Genomic DNA, 16,766 nt, shown 5'->3' on the forward strand with positions numbered 1-16,766 from the left:
GCGCTGGTCGGCGCCGCGGGCAGCTAACGTATTAGCTTGTTGTGGTTCTCGCAAGCAGATCAATGGCGGCATGCCCGGAAGTAGAAAATGAATAAACGCTTGCCGATTGGTGGTAAGAACAGCAGGAGGTGGGTGCTAGCGGTGTGGCGTAATTGGCCGAATCGACTGTCAATCAAAATGGTAGGGCTGTCTTAAATACTTCGAAGCTTCGTTCGATGGCATAAGCTTCGAACATTAAAAAAAATCGAAGTTTAAAAAAAATAAATAAATAAAAAATATTAATCTTTTTTCAATTTTTTTTTCTTTCAATTTTTCAATTTTTTTTTACTTTTTACTTCGGTGTGTGTGTGTGTGTGTGTGTGTGTGTGTGTGTGTGTGTGTGTGTGTGTGTGTGTGTGTGTGTGCATGGGGCCATTGGGTGGGGCCGGGGGACAAATACACTGGAGGAAAGGAACCCAGCTCAGCACTGCCCAAATTATATCATAATTTAATCTAAATCACTATTGCCTGTTTGAAGGATATCATCCTCAAACACATATCCACCTACACGCCTATTCTCAGTCCTTGCCCCACAATGGTGGAATGAACTACCCACCCCAGTTAGGACAGCCGAATCCCGTCCAATCTTTCGCCGTCGACTAAAGACGCACTTCTTCAACCATTATCTGAAATAAAATAAATAAAATAAAATAAATCTAACCCTAACTAACCTTACTGTCATGCACTTGTCCTAATAAACTAACCTACACTGTAACACGCAACACTTTGATGAATATTGTTACTCAGCTGATAGAGTTGTATCCTTCCTGATGACCTGTCGTACAGAACTTGTAAGTCACTTTGGATAAAAGCGTCAGCTAAATGACTAAATGTGAATGTAAATGCCTTGTAGAATTCCACACATAAGAAAGAAAGATACTGGGATGAATAAACAAAATAGGAAATAAAATGTAGAAATGCATGCAATACATAAATAAATATGAATCTCCATATATGAAATAGAACATTTAGATAAGGTGCTACTGAGATGTTTTGGTGCGTTCTTTGTTTTTTTGTGGAAGTAGCCCTTCTTAAAAATGCATGAACATTCACTGATAATTGGTCTGTAGTGGAGTCTACAAGGTCTACATTGCCGGACCATGTAGAATCCGGACCTTGTAGACTGACATAATTCTGTGCATAGTTTAGTCTACACAGGCCATATTTCAAATAATCAAAATCTTACTTCATTCATCTTAAACATTCTTGATTTGGGGGATTGGTAGTTCCCATGAAATCTGAGTGAACAGCGATCCACCTTGAATTAAATCACACAGCCGTGTTGGCTGCGTCACAGTCACGAAAGGGGCTACTTAATTCATTAATCCAATCCACTTTATTTATAGAGCACATTTAAAAACAACAAAGTTTACCAAAGTGCTGTACAAGTCCCACAACATGAGATCAAAAAATAAAATATTATTATTAAAAAAAAAAAAAAAAAAAATCGAAGCTTCGAATTAAAATCGAAGCTCGGCCCCGAAGCTTCGATTGCCAAAAAAAATTCGAAGGTCAGCCCTACAAAATGGTTCTATTGCATTGGTTGAAAGCTCTGGTTGAGAGAATAGTATCCATCTGCAGGCCGCCAGACGATACTGGGAGAGGGATAGTGCTACATGGCATGGCTGAATTAATACCATAAACATATTTCTTGATGTTTCCTTTTTTTAAGTAAGTAAAGAGGCCTACAAATACAAACATACACATACAAATATACAGTAGTTTCATTAAAAAAAATTAAAAAAAAAAGATAATTAAGAAAAATTACAAATACTTATTTTTTACCACAAATATCGGTATCGGCCGATTGTGTTAGTTGAACAATCGGTATCGGTGGCCAATTTTATATCGGTGCATCCCTAACAGGTATAGTTATATTTTATTAAAGGGGAGCACGGCCATTTAAAAAAAAATTATATTGTTTAGGAGGTCATTTTCTAAAAAGCCCACACTGTACTCATAACTGCGCATTCATCGAGAACGTGCTTCAAAACCTTTTGGGGAGAGCATCAACAAAGTAATCTCACCAGGCAGCTCAACAAGGAAATTAATGGACAGAAAAATTACAGTGAAATTTAAAATTTAAAATTTAAATACATATTCAATAATGCGCAGAGCACCATTTTCTAGAAGAAGAACATATATATATCCTACATTTCTGAGTTTGTTTGTTTGTCATTTCTCATTGATGATATTATGAGTTTTCCATCAAAGGGAAGTTAGGGCATCAGTGCAGGCAGGTTTTTCTGCACGGTCGCGGCTTGATACATAAGTTACTCAAGTTATATCACCATTGCTACTCTCAACCTACACAACAATGGTAAGCATGTCTTCTGAATCTGACTTGTAAACAAAAAGCAAATGGGTCAAATTGACTTTTGCACCACTTGCCTGATGTAGCCTGTGTGTACTTCAACCACACAGCCCTCATGCTTTATATTTTTTGTTTTAAAGGGGAACTATCTTATAAATGGCCTTTTTGAGTGTTTAGCATTGTTTCCTAGCTATGTGAACTTATATTAATATGATCTATGTCTCAAAATTCTCATATTGGCGCATTCTTCCAATTCTCCTCTCACAATATTCACCCTCACTGAACTGAGTCGTTTGAAAATGTGCCTATATGTGATGTCATATAGTCACTGCTGCATGTTAATGTTGAGATAGACGACGACGCTCCGCAGTGGTTTAGGTGGCACCTGCAGCCCAGGCTCAAAACAGCTCGAAATCTTGAGGTAGAAAAATGCTGTTTTTGAGGACTTGATTAGAAATACAAAACAATGAATAAAAAAATATATATATATTACAGAGGTGTTCCATAGACTCACAGGAATTGTGTAAAAGTGCCCAAATAGTGAAAGAAATAGTAAAATAGTTCCCCTTTAATTTCGCTTTCATTCCGTGCTCCATTCACTTCCACGTTGAGCGGCCTGGCGAGATTTCAGTGATGACGACTCTCCCCACAAGGCTTTGAAGTGCGTTCTCTGTGAATGTGCAGGCACAAGTACAGCGTAGGCTTTTTTCGAATATCTAATATCTAATTTCTAATATTTCGCTGTTGACACTTCTTCAATCAATATCTGAAATGAAAAAATATATATATGAAAAATGTGTATAAACACTAACCTTCTTACTGTCCTATACTACCATGCACTCCTCCTACTATACTAATATGTCTTATGTCTATGCACTGAATAATGCAGCACCCAAGTTTCATTGTTACTCAGCTGAAAGAGTATAGGCTACCCTTCCTACTGACTTGTCGTACAGAACTTGTAAGTCGCTTTGGATAAAAGCGTCAGCTAAATAACCAAATGTAAATGTAATATGGTGTAGTATCTTCTAAGCAATATACATTTTCAAAAAAATGCCATTGCTCCCCTTTAATCCCTGTGGGGAAATGATTCTTCTGCATTTGACCCACCGTAACCACTTAGGAGCAGTAGGCAGCCACAGACCAACTTTTAATACCAGTACCTTCATCAAGAGCAATGGCAGAGTATAGACTATAGAGTATAGTATGTGCCTAGCATGCATGTCTATTGGTGCGTTTCTTGAGGAGATCCACAATAACCACTGTACCACCTTGCCAATAGTAATACATTACTATCTATTTTACAGTAGAGTAGTCTCCAGTTCCTAACACATCTTTTAATGTAGGAACATGAATGGTGCCACATGGTGATTTGCAATTGAAACAGCTGCCCTGTTGTAATTAGTATACTGTACGTATAGCTGGTTAAGGGGGTGAGTTCTGTCCTTGAAGCATTTGCAATTGAAAAGTCACTACAGTAGTGACATCAAGATGTGCGTTAGGAACTGGAGACTACTGTATTTCTTTAAATCTTAAAATTAGGTTTGTAATTTAAGAGTACATGATACAAAACATCTATGCATCTCAGACAAACAACATCAAGGATAAAAACACAATCAAGTCTGACAACAACACACATGTACACAAGCATACAAAATACAAAATTAGTATTACAAAAAAAAATGTATCAACTGAAACTGTTTTTAAAAACATTTACAAATGTATTGCCATAAAACTATATAAAAAAATCCTAAAACATAATACAATAAAAGAAACAATCCTCATTTAAGTACTTTAAAACTATAAGAACTGTCTAAAATAAACAAAAAATACATGGGTATTACCCTGAGGTATTTTCATCCATAAGCCAGTTTTTTAAGGTGGACTTGAATTTCCATATGGTGTCAACCATCTTCAGGCGGTCCGGGAGTCCGTTCCACAATAGAGCAGCCAAGTATAAAAATTAGGTGGGCATAGATTAATGAATCTATCTGCAATCCTAGAGTTAATCTAGATTCATCTAGATTAAAATGGCTCATTTGAAGTCTGCCGAAGTCATTCAAAATCTGTGTGTTCTACCCAAATAATGACCAGAAGTAAGTCCTTACTTCTTCTTTCCTCCTTACGTTTCTCAGGCCAGGTGGCCCATTACACCATGAGCCACCATGAGAAAATAATGTTCAATAAGATGTACTTGTGTTTAATAAATAGTTTTACAATTTAAATCCTCTAATATTGGACGGGTCTTGTATTTACCTCAGCTGCAAAGACCACCAGGCCTTTATTAGAGAGAGGCTTATATAAGAGGCAGGCCTTCATTTCTAAAAATGACACTCATGGACATAATCCATTCTATTTTTTACTACGTACATTGTCTGTCTACATTTATTTAGACTAACATTGGTATTTAAATATTGAGTGCTAATTGTGAAACTGTGGTGGATTAACATAGACATAACATGTCTATACTAGGTTGCGGGGCCCGCATGGACAATTTTGCATGTGGTACCTTCTCGACTCTACCTGAGTCGAATCGAGTTTATAACATGCAGGCACTAGCTTCATAGCATCATGATCGACAGGTTATGTATATAACCTAGTTATATGAGTACTGGCTAAGCGTCCCGCTCTTAAGCCATTCCGAGATATACCTCATCTCATGTACCTACTGTACACCAGCAACGAAAAACAAATACACCCATCACCTGCCGGGCCCCGCCCCTATAGAGGCGTACTCTATAAGATACTAGGCATGGTCACCAAACACTCTTCCTCGCAAAAAACCCGTTTCCAGGAAAAGATTCCTCAAGGGAACTCAGGGCCGCTTAAAGGGGAACTCCAACATTTTGGGAAATTAGCTTATTTAACATCTTCCCTGGAGTTAGACAAGAAGATACATACATTTTTTGTCTCTGTGCGTGCATTTAGCTTTGGGAATAGACGCTCCGTTAGCATAGCTTAGCTTCATCACTGGAAGTGAGGCAGATCCGTAGCCTTACAGTGCCTTACAGTGTATTGCAAGGTCTGACATTGACCAAACTTGATATGCATGACCTTGGTGGGCTCTAGGTCAACTCCTGAAAAGGGGGTCAATGTCAGACCTTGCAATCAAAAGTTAGGGGGCGCACTGAAATTATGGCAAGGGTTATTAGCCCCCTAACTTTTGATTGCAAAGTCTGACATTGACCCCCTTTTCAGGAGTTGACCTAGAGCCCACCAAGGTCATGCATATCAAGTTTGGTCAATGTCAGACCTTGCAATACACTGTAAGGCACTGTAAGGCTACGGATCTGCCTCACTTCCAGTGATGAAGCTAAGCTATGCTAAACGGAGCGTCTATTCCCAAAGCTAAATGCACGCACAGAGACAAAAAAGGTATGTATCTTCTTGTCTAACTCCAGGGAAGATGTTAAATAAGCTAATTTCCCAAAATGTTGGAGTTCCCCTTTAAGAGCGGGACGCTTAGCCAGTACTCATATAACTAGGTTATATACATAACCTGTCGTTATATTATCGTACTTGGCCATCGCGTCCCGCTCTTAAGCCATTCCGAGATATGGGGTAGAGCGGACGCGAGGCCCGACAGATGCACCCCCTGAGGACCCGTAAGCCCACATCAAGGGGTTGGGGAGTCCCGTCACCCCATCCTTCCTAATGAAGGGGGGGCGCAGTCAACTCCACCCGAGTGCGAGCAAGAGGGAACTAGAACCCCTTGAACACACAGCACAGGCGGAACCACGTGTGACCCAACACACTGTGGCCCATACCCACACACCCCTGCTACCCTACCAAAGGACGGGAAGCAGGAGAGGCCACAGACCCCAGAACCGCCTGGGAGACAGAACCCCCGGTCATGTCCATGAGGTAAAACCATACAAAGGGGCCCGGGGAGGACCATGAAGCTGCAGCACAGATGTCCTCCACAGAGGCCACACCCAGCAGAGCGGCAGAGGCTGCCACCCCACGAGTGGAGTGCGCCCTGACGCCCCCAGGGGGATCCAGCCCGGCCAACGTGTAGCAGAGGGCAATGCCCTCGCACAACCAATGGGACAGGCGCTGTTTCGATAGTGCCTTACCGGCACAAGAACCACCGTGACAGACAAAAAGCTGATCGGTAACCCTGAGGTCCTGAGTACGGCTGAGGTAAATTCCCAAAGCACGGACCGGACATGACAGGTGAAGGCCTGCATCTAACTCACTAGCGTGAGGAGGCGGATGAAACGCCTGAACCACAATATCCCTGGAGCAGAAGGAACTCCGGATATTTTTAGGCACGAAAGCAGGATTAGGCCGCAGAGTGGCACCGCAATCGGAACGAAAAGACAGGCACTCTGGACGTACCGAAAGAGCACAGAGCTCACCCACGCGTTTAGCGGAGGTGACAGCCAGCAAGAACGCGGTCTTGAATGACAGCCGTCCCAACGGCGCTTGCTCAAGCGGCTCAAACGGGGCCAAGGACAACCGATCGAGGACCAATTAAAGATCCCAACTCGGAGCCAAAGAGCGTTGCACCGGCTTAGCGCGTCGAGCGCCAAGCAGGAAACGCTTCACAAGAGGGTGGCTGAACAAGACATCCCCCTCAAATCCCTCATGATAGGAGGATATAGCTGCTGCATATACCCTCACCGTCGAAGCCGACAGTCTATCAAGGGAGAAGCTGCCATCAAACTGGTTGACACACACCCCCCCCCCCTGAACACCCCTCTAGCGCATGCTGAGGAGTTGTTCTACAGCTAGACACGCAAGGCGTGAGGACCCCATGGGCTCCTACACGCCGTAGCCCTGCAGTGATATTGCTATCACCCAAATCACGCTCGCCTCTTCTTTGCAGACCACTGCCGCTCTCACGGGAGTGGGAGGCATCAGCGTGACACCCCGCCTGGCGAAGGCGAGGCCGGGGTAACCCTTGCTGTGCATTCAACTGAAGAGGCCTCGAGTCCCCCTGCTGACCACTGTAACTAGTGGCAGCCGTAACACCAGGCTCACCCAGCACAACATTCTCACGGACAGACCCCGGCTCAGCCATCAACTGGGTGTCAGCCCCTGTCCCCATGAGAAGTGAAAAGTGGGGCCGCATGCGCTTCAAAGAAGGTTCGTGGCCCGCAGCCAAAGGAAAACGATCAGAGCCCCTCTTCCGTTGGTGACGGAGAGAGGATTGAACGGGGAGTGGGCTGCTCGCGGCAGAATGACGACGGCTTGTTTGATCCAAGCCGAATTCACCCAAAATGGCCGATCCCTTTGTTCTATCCAACAACTGATAGCTAGATGACGCAATATTCCATCAGGTTGGTGGTGCAGGGATAGTGTCATGGGGCAGCGCTCCACTTGTGAAAATAGTTGTGGTTATGATATAACCTACAAGCTAACCTCCACATAATTAACCACATCATCAAAAGATCCCTTTCACACAGACGCTGATGTGAAACCACCCTGGTAATTTCACCATACCTGAAGATGGCATAATGCATAATCAACTTTGACTCCCCATTCCATGTTTGTACCTTTCACAAAGAACGCCATGCTGGAAAAAAAATCTAATCTACGAATTCCAATCTGGCTTCAGAACATCCCACTCCACTGACACATGCCTTCTCTATTTGAACGACCACATCAAACAAGAGGTGGACGCGGGCAAATACTGCGGCATGGTCATGCTGGACCTACAAAAGGCCTTCGACACTGTCAATCACTCCATTCTGATTGACAAGCTAAAAGCAATTGGTTTTGATTTTATCAGTGAGCTGGATGCAATCCTACCTGGAGGGGAGAGAACAGATGGTAGAGGTAAACGGTACTCTACCCCCCCCCCCCCCCCCCATATACGAATGAAATAAAACAAACTGTTTAGCATCCGGACTATTACAGAGCATCTATGGATGAAATGGGGGCCGCGGGAGACGCCGATCAGTATTATTGATTAGCAATACAGTGTGCGTTCAAGTAGCCATTTTCACTGATCGATCGCTTGCGTGTTACAACAAGCTCCAATCCGGCTATAATTTGGGTGAATAGTATCCTACCGTCAGCCCATGTGATCGCCGGCAGCATTTCGTCATTATACATCGAAATCTGGTAGATCGATATGTCCATTGGCTGATCATAAATCCCATTATTCCAGGCTGAAATCTGCGTTCCGTAACGTGATCAAAGATGGAGGATGTTCGTTTGGGATCCAGGCTCATATGAAACGCCCACAGACAATAAAAAAAATTATTTTCCCATTTGGCCTCAATGATACTGCAGTGGAGCGATGGCGCCCCTAAGCGGATCTGGCCGGTATTGCATGTTTCTGAAATCAAATATGCGGGTAGATCCTGCAAGTCGATCGGGGACGTTAATACCGTTATTAATATGGAATAAAACAATAACAACTTGCCACGAGTTAACTCGTGGCTCTGGTCCACAACGGGTGGAATCGAAACACGAGTTAACTCGTGGCTGGTCCTTAAAGTGTTAAGCAATATTTATTCAAGTAGAAAGTTATTTTCTTAAGCAAATATGTTCATTTTACCAACACTGACCGGGCCAGGCTGTCTGGCCTTTATACTGTAGATGAAGTGTTTTCTGAGCTCCCAAATCCTGCTGTGTTTCAACAAGCAGACGTGCCTGCCAGGCGCCAGCTCAGCAACAAACACAGGGGAACTGAGAGATGGGCCAATAAGCAACAACAACAACAATGCCTAAGGTGTTGGGGAAATCTAGTTTGAATTGAATAACCATTAAGATCATAAAATATTAATAGACAATTATCTAAGAAGACGTATTTATTTACATCATTAAGAAAAATAATTCCACCGTATACCATGGGCCACATTTAGCCTAACGTTAGCTAATGTTAAATTGAAGGCATTTTGAACACGTTGGTGTAACCAATTATGCAGTCTTTTTTCCTTACTGTTCTTTTATATTCTGCTTTCTTATTGTCTTTGATTATTATTATTGTTATTGAGAAAATGATGAAAGCGCTGACTTCCCACTCTACTGTACGCATACAGCATACCACTATACATAGGGACGACAGTGGCTCAAGGTGCCTGTTCGAATCCTGGCTCCTCTCGGCAGCGTGTTAAAAGTCCTTGAGCAAGACACTTGACCCCTAACTGCTCCCAATGAGCAGGATAGCACCTTGCATGGTCACCTCCGCCGTCGGTGTGTGAGTGAATGGGTTCATGTGAGGAAATCATTATTTTGAACTCTGCAACAGAGGCGAGAATCTCAAGCAAACTGTTGGGAGTTCATTCCATGAGCTAGGGGACATCTTTACCCTGTTCTGAGCAAACTCGAGGGGACCAGCCAGTCACTAAAACGGGTTCCATAGGTTCCAAGATTCCATACCAATAGCGATGTAGTATAAGGAACAAATAGCAGTGGATACTCAGACTGGAGTATTTGAAAGCACAGGGTGCCCGACTTCACAGCACTAGCTACTGTAGCAAACAGGCTACCTACAGTAACAGGTTCTCAAATGAGTAGTGGAAGTCAAACCAGTTTACATATTAAAACTGAACTCCTGCTGCTTACAGTACGAGGTAGATTGTCTATTTACCATATGAAAGAGCAGTGGGGAAGTGTTCACCTCTGCGGTGTGATTACCGCCTACATGTACATCAAAAGAGAGAGGAAGTCAAAACATGAGAGAGTACACGACAAGAGAGAAGAAAATATGTTCTCATCACACTCAGGTCCCAGAATGGCTCTGATAAAAACAATCCACCAGAATCCAGATAAGGTAGAGGGTGCTTATACAATTGTCTGACGTTATAGGAAAGTAAAGAAGAGCATATTGTACATTTGAGAAAAGGTATCTAAACAGATACATCGGAAATACTACAGTCTAGCTCTCGCTCATTTACATTGTTGAGAAGAGATTAAAAACCCCTTCTAAAGTCCCTACAGACTATTTCAGAAAGGCCTGCATGTTTTTCCAGTGGCGAGGGGGTTTACCCCGGCTCTCAGCCCATTGTTGTCCCATTGTACAACATCTCATGCAGATGAACAGGGTTATAGCAGCTACTGAAGAGATAAACACAGGTGTATTCTGGGCCTTCTAGGAGCCTGGGAGAGATATCTGGGAGTTGGTTGAACATAGGGTGGGGATCATAATGGTGACCTACTTATTCCTGCTCGGTACCGCTGTAGAATCTTATGTCGAGTGATTTCATCTCTGGCGGCAGAAACCAGAGAAGGAAACATTTCTTACACAGACTTAAGTCTTTTCAAAATAATTTCTAAAATCATAGCCTTAATGTTTTCATTCGATATATCAATGTTTTTTTTTTACTCTTTTCGTCGTGTATGTCAGTGATTCTCAAGCTTTGGTAAAGGGACCTGTGCCGATCAGCTGGGATGTTGCTGAGTGGTCCCAGGGCTAGTTATCTGCTATAGAAATAGAAATAGGCTCTTTTCCAGTATTAGTTTTAATGGAACCGGGCCCTGAAGGTGGTAATGAAATTGCTTGCCGGTCCCCAAAACAAAAAAAAGACAACTGTTTGACAGTCGCCGTGAGCCAAAAGTTTATGAAACGCTGATGTACGCGAATGGAGCCGTCGCAGCCAAGGTATTCCACTGTAATGCTCACATTAAATGCTACTGCACAACCCCGTTGTGGCATGATATTATCTCGTGATACAAAATGGGCAGTTTTTGCCAGTCGTCGACAAAAAAGATGCACATTCCATTTTCATATCTGGAGAGCGATGGGTAGAGAAAGAACTGACTTCCAACAGATCAATAGCTGTGTTCCTTTTCAGTTTAGCAGAAAAAGCTAATAACAGCCTACCTCTATTCAAACCAACACCAGGTTGCAATTATTACTGGGAATGAAGCATACTTTGACACAGGGGGGGGGGGGGGGGGTGGATAATACCAAAGTTATGATTAGAGTGGGCAGAATTGATAGAAAATATTCCTTATTGTTCCAGTCCAGTGAATAATGCATTGTCCTGTACATGCTGTACAAATATAACATTTCTTTCACAACACAACACTGATGCCTCCTGTTGTAAAAAAAGAAATAAAAATTCTATGGAAACAATTATTTTATATGGCACAGAGCATTTCCTGAATTTCCACTGCTAGCCATTTCTACACATATCTTTTTGAGAGACTTTTTGAGACAGGAAGACCTCTGATCTTGTATGGTTTCAACAATGTGTTAAAGAAATCCCTATTCTATTACAGCAGATAGCTAGATGGTTATTGTATTTGTGTTTTCTTACTGTATTTGTAAAACAATGTTTGCTGCTGTCTACAGTGAAAATGAATTGGTAGTGTAATAAATGTGATTTAAAATCCTATTTTTCCCTCTCAGTCTTACCTATAGGGTTAATTCGCTCATCATAAGATAATATAAGATAAGATATGTCTTACATTTCCCCTTAACTCATTGACTGCCAGGGATTAGCCGGGTCCCGTTGTAGCTATGCCACGCTTTAAAGATAGGAGTGCATCACCTTTTTTCTAGAGCTATATCTATATTCTATATTATAGCTATGGGGACAATACTATGGTCATTTGACAGTGACTTTCTTACGTCCAAGATGCAAAAAATAATAATTTTCCATGCATACGTTCACGTGTTATCCCGTGGTGAATATAAGTATAATTTCAGAGTGATCCGTGATAATTCCTGGGAAGCGAGTAATAGGGCGCAACGTGAATTCTACTATAAGCGTTGGCGTTTCTTGCCTGGACACGCTACTATTTCCAAATAAAATCTATATGCATGAAGGGGGGGGGGGGGGGGGGGGTCGTTTTTTTATGCTTTGATGGCCAGTAACGGCATTTGTGTTGAACACTACCGAAGCCGATCAGCTGGATGGATATGAAAACATTGTTGGATCAAGCTGAAATTGATGTCAGATAGTCCTTACCTGTGGTCGGTCGGTGGTATTCCAAAAAGAATATTCCAATTGTCTGATCGCGATTTCCAGTATTGGTGTCCATCTGGTCTCAGACATAATTTGGCACAACTTATGGATCATCTGTGCCAGATGCGTTTCCAAGTGGTCGAATGAAGCGACGTACTCGGCTCCGTCTAAATATAGCGCCCAGAGACATTTGAGTGTAACACAGAGTTAGATATAAGGTTTCAAAGAGTGGGCAACACTGCCATCTGTCAGGATGCGTCCGGTATTGCACTTTGGCGATCTCAAAATCCCTTTCTATGGCAACATACAGGCCCATGCCATTGAATTGAATATTAAAATCGAAAAAAGGAAAAACAAGTATAATCATTGTTGGTGGGGAATGAGTTAATGGAAATGTAAAATGAAAATTTAGTAAAGATAAAAGTAAACGGTGTAAACAATATAATTAACTATGAATATGAGAAAGTAAACAGTGTAATCAAAGGTGCAGATGAGGGTCTGTATGCCCTATCAGTTATATTATATGTTAAAATAAATATGAGCAATAAAACACTTAGAATGTACTATGAGTAATTAAAGTAAACAGTATACACAGGTGCAGTATACAGTACACAAGGTACCCTAACTGGCATGATATACATCATTCGTTATACGTTGTAGTCCGTGCAGGTTAGGTGGTAAGAGTCAGACACACTTAGTACATTCCTAGTAGTTCTCGTTCAGTCAGTATATGCTCTTTCTTCAGCAATGATACACACACACACACACGCACACACATACACACACAATTACACACACACACACACACACACACACACACACACACACACACACACACACACACACACACACACACAATTACACACATTCAGGCCAGTACGACCACAGTCTTGCCACCGAGCAGTTGTGGGTTAAGTGCCTCGCGTTATTGATTCATTTCCAGCACCCTGATTTCCCCGCCAAATCGAACAGACGACCTTTATTAAAGCTATATTTCACTCTGGTAAGCACTTAATTAACTTATACACAGGAGTTAGCTCACAGCATTAGCTGCCCTGGGACTCCACTCCACTGTCGCCAGCAGCTTTCAGGATGTTTGTCTCAGCTCTTAATATCTATAATTTCAAATTATCTCCGTATACCTCTCACAAAATGAAATAATTAGGGGTGTCAGGCGATATATATCCTTTTACGAGTTAATCACATGATAGGCCATAATTGATTAATCACAAAACACATACATCTTTAGACGTTGTGGAGGGAATTGCCTTTTCAATAAGACAGAATGGCGATTTCCATTTTGAGTCGACCTGTCGGCTCCTCTGGAACGAAACACTGCTGCCTTCATTGATGTTAGGAAACATCAGCTTGGTCTCTAGATGGTACTTCAAACGTGTTGCTTCAGTGGAAAGATTAAAGTGTATCACTGCAATGTGCATACAATGTTAATCCAAAAATCCATTCAGGGGGTGTCTGGTCCTGCATCCTCCCAGTTTGCATGTCAGAGGAATCAGGAATTGCTTATGTATATATAATATATAAATAATGTAAACATTTTAAGTAATGTGTTAATATTGACCTAGAAATAATATTACCTGGTCCTATTTTTCTGTGTTTGAATATGTCTCAGAAGTGTGATTTTTAGGCTACAGTAAGTTTTCAAAACTAAAGTGAATGGGGGTGATTATGATTACAAAAGCAGCCATTATTGGTTGTTGGCTATAGGTCGCTATAGTTGCACGGAACATCACTTTGAATAACGTGTCATCAAATTCTAGAGAAAGAAACCAGGAAAGTGAGCCGCCAGTGAATGCAAAGAAAACTAGAGCCAAAAAAACGTAAAGGAACACGCCAACATTTTGCGAAATGAGCTTACCGTCTTCTCCAGAGAGAGACAAGAAGATAGATACCAGTTTCCTCTCTGTGCGTTCAGTAGAAAGATATCTGGCTGCACGTTAGGCTAGCTTAGCACAATGAATGGAAGCGGACAGTGCCGGTTAGCCTAGGCATTGTCCTACTAACACCTCTCCTGAAGGCTAACCGGCACTGTCCGCTTCAATTCATTGTGCTAAGCTAGGTTAAAAGGGCACAAAAAGGGCTTGGTGATGGATCTCAAACCCCACCCTCTTTTTTGATCCTCCAATCAGAACTGGTGCTTAACTGAAGCAGTTGTGATTGGAGGATCAAGAAAAGAGGGCGGGTTTGAGATAGGTCAATTGTGATAGAGTGTCCAGGTAGTGCTGTATCTCTCAGTCATTTCTGTGCCTCCACAACGTCTTTGTGACTCTTGCAAAGTACCCCAATAATCTGATGACTCTTTGCTCCTGAGCGTCTTTGCCTATATTCTCCACACTGCTGTTCTGTATCAAATTCTAGAGCAAAGTTAAAAGTGTTCTTTAGGTTTAGGCTACACACTCGCTAGTGGCTTAGTGACGAGTACAGTCATACAGACAGCTCCCCTGGATCCACCCGACGTCTGGCGGAGATACCTCCGTTACATGTGCCACCTGCAGCAGACGAACACAAACCACAACTACAGTAATAGCTGAAACATTACTACTACTCCAAAGGCAATCTGGGTAAATATAGGATGCAAGGCGAATAAAAATGCTTTCTCGACAACGGTTCAATATAAATCAAGAGCTATATCCTATTACCACCTGAATAGCTTTTGAAGACACGTCTCAGTTGAAATAATTCTTGGCTGTGCCGCGGTGCCGTGACAGGCCGGTTTAAGTGATATGTTTTGTCTGCCTGTGGTTTGTTCCTCTAATGGTTTGGCCTGTATCTGCTGCAGACTAATTGTCTGTTTTGCAAGCAGGTTGGGTGTCTTAAGTGTAAAGGCCCCGGCTACATTGATCTGTGGTGTTTGTCCATCTATTTTAAATAATCTTTTCAATTAGGAGTATTGGAAGAATAAACGCAACGTCGTGTCTGTCTCTGCCAATAACTTGCGTCCGTTTTGATGGACGGGAAAAGTTTGGAGGGGGTGAAGTTTTGGAACCGACGTCAGCGAGGCTGGTGTTCATCCTACCGTCAGCGAGGCTGTGATCTATGCTCTGATCTCTCTGATGAAATCTGGTGGGGGACTGTGCGTATGTCTATCTAGGAGGGATATGTGGAAAAGTCAATTGCCTCGTAAAAATGTACTTCTTCTTCTTCTTCTACACAGAGAGCGGTGTCCTGCAGAGCCCTGCCTTCACCAAGCAGCCTGGCAGCATTGTGTTCCCTGTGGACTCCCTCGAAAAAAGCAGGGAGGTGGTGTTCAGCTGTGAAGCCCAGGGAAGCCCGTCTCCTGTCTACCGGTCAGTACATTATAGAAACACTATTAATAATAATAATAATAATAATAATAATAATAATAATAATAATAATAATAATAATAATAATAATAATAATAATAATAATAATAATAATAATAATAATAATAATAATAATAATAATAATAATAATAATAACTTAGTTTTGTATAGCACCTTTCATAAAAGCCAAGGTCGCTTTACAAAAGGCGATAATAAAAATAACAAACATGGTAGACAGAATGACAGACCATGTTTCTAGAACTATGGTTTAGGACCCAAAATAGGTCTCAGGGTTATTTCTGGTGGGTCCCCAATTTAGTTGAAATGGGTTTGAGTCGTAGCGAGACAAGGAGATTTCTTATGCTTACAAAGTTTAAGGGTTGATAGATTCTTGCATTCTACACAGTTCCTGATATTTTGTGTTGCTTACTTTGACATAAATTCTGGTCTCAGGCTTCAAACCTCCCATGTTAGGCCATTTATCTCTTCTGTACGTATCTCCACTGATCTTTATTAACTAGAAAGGTGTGCTCAGTAGAGCACACATCTCCACCAGGCAACAGCCACCCATTTATTTTCTAGTAACCTCTATGTTAGCCGGGGCTTTAGTGTAGGGGGCGGGGCAAACATAGAGCACCCGAACCAGCACCAGTTCATCTGTCAACTCACCTGCACACATCTACGTATGGCACCCAGCCCAAAGAGTTCTAATATACGTGTATCACTCAATGGGGCCAGGAGGTGGAGGTTTGTTGCGCAAGGCTTTGCATGCACCTTGAGGAGGAGAGGGGACACTCGGCACTCAACAGTATCCTTGCCGCGTTTCAACAATTCTCCTTTTGGCAGGCAGCGCTTTAAACTTCAACGTCCATGAGAAAATGAAGACAAGTGGTTGACTAGGGGAATGTTTCCATTCACTCTTTCCTAATTGTGTTAATTAGGAGGGAATCGTATATCTCCAATCTTCAATCTGCAGCATTATGACAGCAGACAGGAGACAGATAATGGGATGAAAACAAACATTAAGATAGGGGACTTTCCCCCCCGATATGCCAATGAAGAGGGAATAATTGCAGTATCTAATTGAATCTGAGTCACAATAGAAAGGTTAACATATCTCTCTCTCTCTACGTAGTATTCTCTCTCAGCCAGTATCTCTCTCTCTACGTCGTATTCTCTCTAAGCCAGTACGCATGCTTGAACAAAGTGTGAACTAGGGGGGATTCTTTTCAAAAGGCTCAC

The 16,766-nt window shown here is 42.2% G+C and overlaps 1 protein-coding gene across 1 annotated transcript in view; it reads left to right on the plus strand.

Moving 5' to 3' along the window:
* cntn4 (contactin 4) overlaps window positions 1-16,766 on the plus strand; it is a 369,932-nt gene that overhangs the window by 42,469 nt on the left and 310,697 nt on the right. Inside the window, exon 2 of the mRNA XM_084315452.1 lies at window positions 15,395-15,527. Coding sequence (XP_084171578.1) covers window positions 15,395-15,527 — 133 coding nt within the window. The remainder of the gene's footprint in view (window positions 1-15,394; window positions 15,528-16,766) is intronic.

The sequence above is a fragment of the Notolepis coatsorum genome, assembly GCF_963971535.1.
Source record: "Notolepis coatsorum genome assembly, chromosome: 6".
In the NCBI taxonomy this organism is placed as follows: Eukaryota; Metazoa; Chordata; class Actinopteri; order Aulopiformes; family Paralepididae; genus Notolepis; species Notolepis coatsorum.